This window comes from Tupaia chinensis, unplaced genomic scaffold (assembly GCF_000334495.1).
Source record: "Tupaia chinensis unplaced genomic scaffold, TupChi_1.0 Scaffold000126_2, whole genome shotgun sequence".
NCBI lineage: Eukaryota > Metazoa > Chordata > Mammalia > Scandentia > Tupaiidae > Tupaia > Tupaia belangeri.
In genome coordinates, this window is record NW_006159594.1 from 659,989 (window position 1) to 667,567 (window position 7,579).

Consider the following 7,579-nt stretch of genomic DNA (forward strand, 5'->3'; position numbering starts at 1 on the left):
CGTGCGCTCGCCAGACAGACAGAGAGAGACATAGAGATAGAAAGCGAGAAATCACCCCCCAGGGGGGATGGTCACGCCGCAATCCCTTCTCCTCCATTCTCCTCTCGGGATCTTGGGCACGTACGCACACGCGCCCGGCGTGAGTTTTAAGCCACTGGGTCCGGGACGCGAACCGCGGTTGACTATGTGGGAGTCCAGCGACATAGCCATTACGCTAACTGCTGGTTCCCTACAATTAGTTTTGAATTAAAGTGACAAGTTAGGATCTAGCACAGCTGACCGTCCACATTGAAAATTGATCCAATCTTGCTGAGGCTCCTGATCTCATCACTGGTAGGACGAGTTTTTGTTGTCAAGGTAGAATAAGATGTCTCTCCCCATAGGGTTCTGGCAGATGGACCCTTAAAGATTGCCAAATTAAAAGCGATTCATTTCTTATTTTCAGACAAAAAGTAAGGTTGCCCTAGAGGTCCTTGAAGATAAAAGGAAAATGAAGCTAAAAAGCATCAAGTATCTCTCGTGCAAATTTATCCTTTTTATCTGAAAATAAGAAGGTAGGAAGATGGACAGGAGAAATAACAGCAAAAAATACAAGTAGGGAAGCCCAGAGTTTATCAACTGATAGAAGCATGATTTGAGAAAGCATAAAAACCTCAATTCGGGCCAGCCAGTGGCCTGGTGATTAAGGCAGCTGGATAGCACATGGGCAACCACATGGTTCAGGTCTCAGACCTGGCAGCTTGAGAAACACGCCGGGCTTGTGTGTATGTGTCCCCAAACTCGCAAGACAAGAATGAGGAGAAGGGATTATGGCATAGCCATTCCCACAGAGGGTGTTTTCCTCTCTCTCTCTCTCTCTCTCTCTCTCTCTCTCTCTCTCTCTCTCCCTCCCTCCCTTCCTCCCTCCCTCCTCTCACCCTTTTTCTCTCTCTCTTTCTCCCTCTCTCCTTCTCTCCCTCTCTCTAGTGAGCATACATGCCCTATAGCAAATGAAAAAGAGAAAGAAAGCATCACCTCGGTTCTTTCAACACCAACATGGGTACATTGCTATGTCATCTTGATCTGTCGTTAGCAAATTGAACGATTGACCTGTCCCTCATGGAATCATCCTTCACAGACTTAAAGATGATTTTCAAGTCTCACACTCAGCCCCTATTGCCATTCCTTAAAATCTTGTGTTCTGAGCCATTGCCCTTGCTAGACTGACGCTCCGCTCGTCAATGGAACTTTCTTTGACAACGGAAATGTTCTGTCAGTCTGTTCTGTCCAATATAGCAGCTACCAGCTGCACGATGCTACTGAGCTCTTGAAATGATGTTTGTATTAATAGAATTTCAGTTTTGATTAATTTTCATGTAACCACAAGTAGCTAGAGACTATCGTATTGGACAAAGTCTAGACTTTCTTCAGTCTGACACTCGCGGGCCCCAGGATTCCAGTGAGTGCATAACTAGGACTCAAAGTTGGGCTTCTGGTCCCCACAGCAACCCCCTGTCCTAAGGCCACACTACCTATAGAGGTGCTTGATCCTCTGCCTTTCTTCTCAAGGCCACATTTTCTCAGCATGTCCTCTTCCACAGTCCACCCAAGACCCCCACTGATAACTAATGATTCCATATCTCTCCCTTTCCAGTAAGAGTGATGCCTTAGGGCCTTCTCCTACAGGGATGTCAGGCTCCATGGGTATGTGGAGGATGGAGAACAGGACAGAATGCTGGATGTCCTGGATATCTGCCCCATCCAGCCAGGGAAACCACCCTTCTGAGCTACATCAGGGGCAGCCCATACTGCAGGCAGCTCTGCCTTGACTCAGCATCCCAAGGGCATGCCAGGGGCTGGCTTCTTTGGCTTTGAATCCAGCTGGATACTTGCATTGCCAAAGCCACCCTGACTGGCTCAACAACTGTCTGGCTCAGATCCACTGCCAGAGTCTAAAAAAAAAAAAAATGTGTACATGGTGAAGAGCTGTAGAAGCAGAGATCCACGGGGCAGGAAATCCTAATCCCAACCCTGCTGGAAACTCTCTGGGTGGCCCCAACACATTAATCCTAGGTAAACCTCTGCTTCCTTCTCTGAAGGCAGGAAGTTGGAAAGAATAAACAATGAGAGTCATATTTAAAGGACAGAATTCTACAAAGATGCTAAAGAAAAAGTCTTAGCACTAAGGAAAAGCCTCTAGCAACTCCTGCTTCCTAGGGGGTGAAGAGAAGAAATCATGACTATGTATTACTCGGTGACATGTTATCATGGCAACACCTTGGCTCTAACATTCATGTGGTACTTTATGATTTATTAAATATAATGTTGTGTGAAAAAAAAAAATACTCTTATTCCTTTCCCAAAATCACTAGGTTAGGAAGGTGGATGAGGCAACATTTCCATTTTTCTGATATAATTCCTGAGATGGGGTGAAGAGAAGAAATCATGACTACGTATTACTCGGTGGCATGTTATCATGGCAACACCTTGGCATATCAATAGCTCTAACATTCATGTGGTACTTTACGATTTATTAAATATAATGTTGTGTGAAAAAAAAAAACTCTTATTCCTTTCCCAAAATCACTAGGTTAGGAAGGTGGATGAGGCAACATTTCCATTTTTCTGATATAATTCCTGAGATGTAAGGAGCTCGTGTGACTTGCTCAAGGCCTAATGAATGGTAGGGCCAGGGCTTGAATGCAAGTGTTCTGACTTGTAGTCTGAAACTTTTATCAATAAGAGAGAGAAATCTCCTAGTGATGCGGTGGATTTTCCAACTTAATGTCAACCCGTAAACCTCCAAAGCCTGCCAATGCCAGTCTAAGTAGAGGAGACCACTCCAGATTCCAAGATGCATGGTTTGCTTTGCTGGGCCTTTCTCCTGTGCTTGTTTTTGTTCTGCCAGGGCTTGTTGTTTACTAGGCCTGCTGAGGTTCTGAAAACATCCCTACTGAGTAGAAGAATGAGCACTATTTCATTAAGTAGCTCTGCATTTATGATTTCTTGAATGGCAAGCAAGGTCTGGCAGAGAACATTCACAGAGAGCCTGACCTCTTGGCCAGGACTAGTGACTGTGTCAGTCCCTGATCCCAGGCTGTCACAAGTTGCTGGTTTCTAAAATGTTACTTCGTACATAAAGCCTGAGAATGTGACTTGCCTCAGAAAGCCATGCCTCTTGTCCATTGTAGGCTTCTGGGCTCCAGCCTTGGTTGAGGCTAAGAGGTCAACAAGAGCATCTCTTCTAACCCCTATCCTCTTGGTCCACAGATATTAAGAATCCTGACCCTTCTGTGTACCAGCTGAGAAAACATAAAGTCAACAATGCAAGTGTCTGCTTATTCACTGATTTTGATTCTCAAGTCAACGTATCACAAAGCACAGACAATGAAGCATTTAAGTCAGGCACAACTGTACTGGACATGAGATCCACACATTCCAAGAGCAATGGCGCCCTGGCCTGGAGCACAGATGCCAATTTTGAATGTAAAGATGCCTTCGATGAGCAAGACTTTTTCCCTAACTCAGGTAGGTGCAGCCGTGGTGCCTTTGCAAACTTGAGTTCCTCACTTTGAGAGGTCTGGAGGCCTGGAGACTTGGAGGCCCAGTTCTGCCTAGAGCTCAGGTCAATGATGTCTACAAGCTGCCTTGAATGGTGGTCTCAGTCCCACCAATTATCAGCAAAGCCCCCAGACCCCTTTTTACTGAGAAGCAGTGAGCCCCATTCTGACAGTCCACGGAAAGTCCTGGGCAAAAAAATAGACCAGGAGAAGGTGACTGGAGATGGAATGGCCCGGCCCAGTCTCACCTCCTCTGAGTCTCCACCTCCCTGCCTTTGCCCAGGTTGTTGGCCCCTTTTTACTATTCCAGGCCTCATTCTAAAGTCCCCTCTGAGAGGGCTTTCTGTCTGTCTGTCAAATGGTGTTGGTCACTCATTCATTCAGCCACCACTGATTGTGCAGGTACAGTGTACCAGGTGCTGAAGTGAAAGAGCAAATCATTCAGATGAGGAATCTGCTCTCAGGAAGTTCTATTCTAGTCAGGGAAACTCACCCATCGATAGGGAAGGATCTAAAGAACTTCAGATTGTAACATGTGCTTTAACTTAGGGTTAATAAACAGCCACCTTAGAGACAAAAGTGAGAGAAGGGTTCTCTGAGGAAATGCTGTTTGACCTGAGACTTACAGGTAAGATGATACCAATCATACCAAAGGCAGCGAGAGGCCTGAGACCGGAACACAACGAGAAAGGGGAAGAACGAGCGGCAGGACATGTGTTAGAAGTCGGCAAGGACCAGATCACAGAGCCTCGTGGGGGTGACAGGCCAGTCTAGGTACATGGAAGCTATCGATTGGCCGTAAGCAGAGGAGTGAAATCTAAGTCCATTTCTGTGTGAAGAATGGATTGAAGGTCAAGAGTGGGAGCAGAAAGAGAGTGAGTGCAGGAAAGATGGAGGTCTGGGCAAGGTGGTGGCAAGAAAAATGCGTGGCCAACACCATTTGGGCATCAAAGATAGAACCGTTCAGGGACGAGAAGAAAGAAAGGGATCAAGGAAAGAGACTGGACTTTATGGCTGAGTAGCTGAGCCAATGGCAGCACCATTTACAGAAACGGAACACAGGAAAATATTGGGGGTGCAGGGATCAAGACTTTTTAGAACAATTGAAAATATCTATACCCCTGTGATCCTTATCCCTGCATACATGTCTTACTGCCCTATTGGACCCCAAACTGGCATCTGTGTCTGACGGCTCCTCGTGGCCTGTCATGTGGCATGCACTCTGCGCAGTCAATGTTTGTTGAGTAAATAAAATGATGCTCAGAAGTCAGGGTGTTAGTCCTGCCAGGGCCATTGGCTGTCTCGGCAGGTGCCTGTATGCAGTAAGTGCCCTCCAGACCTCTGCACAAGGAAGTGTGGCTGGGCTGCTCACCTGCCCAACAACTAAGTGGTCTGGGGTGGGAGAGTCAGCACACTGTTGGCTTTAAGAAAATGTCTGTTTCTCCTTCTAGGAATTCCCTGTGATGCCAAGTCGGAAGAGAAAAGCTTTGAAACAGGTAAGAGAGGGGTCTAGCCCAGCTTTGCATAGGACTGGGAGGGGGGTGGTGATAAACCCTGACTAGACAGGAGAGGTGGGCAGGGACAAGTAGATCTGGGAGTAAAGTTAATAAGCCATGGGAACAGCAGTTCAAGGCCTGCTCAGAGCTGCTGTGGTCTTCCTTAACTTCCTCTCAGTACCTCTGATTTTCTTCCCCATTCTAAGTACTTTGAGGATGAGTCTCTAATTTTATTGGAGCAATTCAAGGCCTACTCAGAGCTGCTGCTGTGGTCTTCCTTAACTTCCTCTCAGTACCTCTGATTTTCTTCCCCTTTCTAAGCACTTTGAGGATGAGTCTCTAATTTTATTGGAGCAATGACTCATCTCTAGGCCTCTGTGTTCCTTTCCAGAGCTCCACTGTCAGCAGAGCCAAGGGAGCCTCTGGGCAGCCCAGTCGTGTGATTTCTGACTCCCTTAGGTATCACCCTCAATTGCCCAGGTCATCCTAAGGGCATCTCCCTCTCCAGCCAGAAGGTTTTACCCTCTTTCAAGAAAAGCAGGCAGTGGTCCTGCCTCACGGATCCCCATCACGCCTCACCACCTACCCTGGCCCACACTCATTTCCATTTGAATCATTCTCACTGAGTCATCCGTCCTGTGGTTCAGCCACTTGATTCTTACCCAGGGGCCCATGGGGTTGCCATGATACGTTCTGTACACCTAGCTCCCTCCCCATCCCCAGAGGGACTCAAATAAAATAAGGACCAAGTCCAGTTGGTGTTTTTGCTTCAAAATGCAGTACTATTGGCCTGGGGGATGCAGGGATAGTCTGCAGGGGGTGCGTACAGAAGCTCAAGGGGAGAGGAAGATCCACCCCTCCCACTGCTCTGCTCTGGGGAAACCGAGGGTGCCTCATGTGGAGTTGTGCAGATCTCTAGCGTGCACACCCATAACCGCTGTGGCCTCTTGGTTTTACAGACATGAACCTAAACCTGCAAAACCTGTCGGTGATTGGGCTCCGCATTCTCTTCCTGAAAGTGGCCGGGTTTAACCTCCTCATGACGCTGCGGCTGTGGTCCAGTTGAGGTGAGGGGCATCAAAGCTGGGAGGGGTGTGGGTCTCAGAGTGGGTCCCCAAGCTCTGAGAGTAAACATTCCCCTCCACTCCCAACCTCCACAGGTGTTGCTTTTGAGTCTTAAGTCTAGGCCCACTAAACTCTGGTTTCTTCCCATTACAAGTTTCTCTTGTTAGTAACAGTGGCCTGAAACATTCATATAACAAAATACACTCACTTCAGCCACCTCAGTTGAACCTCAGCTCCCCAGCAAGGTATCAAGAACAGTTGTAACTCATTTTAGAAATAATGAAACTGAGGCCGCATAACAGCAAGGCCACACAGCGAAGAGTGAAATGAGAGAAACTCAGGACCCAGACTTGTCTGTATCACAGGCTTCTACGATACCTCATTCTCTGTATAACCTCAAGGGGCCCCAAGTTTTGTTTCTCACGTCCTCTCTCCCTATTTGGCTCTCTCAGTTCACTGGTAGAAAGCATTCCACTTCTGGTACACCCTAATTCTGGACAGACACTCCTGGCTGACAAGTGCTCCACCATCATCCAGAGCTCCAGGGTCCACTTGCTCCTAGGACTCCCCGAGCAGAGCCAACTCCACGATGTACCTAACAGTCCTGGGACCCCTCAGAATCCATCCTTACTTTCATTCTTCCTATCTCAGGTCAACAAGACTATGAGAGAGCCTGTGGCCCTCACTTCTTCCTTCTTGTCACTGTGCCTCTCCATCCTCAAGCAGAGGGGTGCTCCCCACCTCCATGAAAAAGATGGCTCCCACCTCAACTGGCAAGGCCACCACTGGATCCTACCTGGATTTGTGATCAAGATGCTGGTGAGCTGCCAGACCAGCTGCCACTCACTCTGTTCCCTGTTGCTGCTTGTCACTACCTGATATTCATGGCAAACTCCCCAGCCCTCCCCAAAGACTGCCTCTGCCATCCTACGGACTGATGGGACCCAAGCTCCTGGAGAATGTTGCGAGTTTATATTTTTTAAATAGTGTTCATAAAGAAATATATATTACTCTTTTGCCCAAGACGAGGGGGGAAGTATCTTATCATCTTGGGCCTGCTATGCTGTGTATCCGAGCCACCTTGTGTATTCTGCTGCCCGTGCTTCATTAAAAGTGATGTGGAAGAACGGAGGCTGTGCTCCTGTTCGACTGGGCTGGTTGGGGTCATTTTCCACTTCCTCTTGATCACTAGCTAGGCATTTGTCCATGATGCTGTCCGAGGAACCGAACTCAACAAGCTCTAAAAACCTCTAAAAACGTCTGCTTAGACCACATTGGGGGGGGGGGCAGAGAAACCCACTTGAAAGGTTGGGCCCCTGCTCTTCTTTTCATGCCACACCACCGGACCACCATAGCAGGAGGCCCATACGCATGGGTGGTAGTGACCTGTGGTTGAAATTAAGCAGACAGAGACCACACAGCTGCTGTCCCCAAAAGGCCACCCACTGTTTCCTGCCCTCCGGGATCATTGCCTTTGCC

The 7,579-nt window shown here is 47.9% G+C and overlaps 1 gene segment (V, D, J or C); it reads left to right on the forward strand.

Moving 5' to 3' along the window:
• The window catches only part of LOC102501063 (T-cell receptor alpha chain C region-like), a 324,249-nt gene extending 317,003 nt beyond the window's left edge, over window positions 1–7,246 (forward strand). Inside the window, 4 exon segments of the C gene segment in view lie at window positions 3,250–3,507; window positions 4,991–5,035; window positions 5,995–6,102; window positions 6,752–7,246. Of these exon segments, the coding sequence occupies window positions 3,250–3,507; window positions 4,991–5,035; window positions 5,995–6,101 (410 nt within the window).
• The last annotated feature ends 333 nt before the right edge of the window (window positions 7,247–7,579 follow it).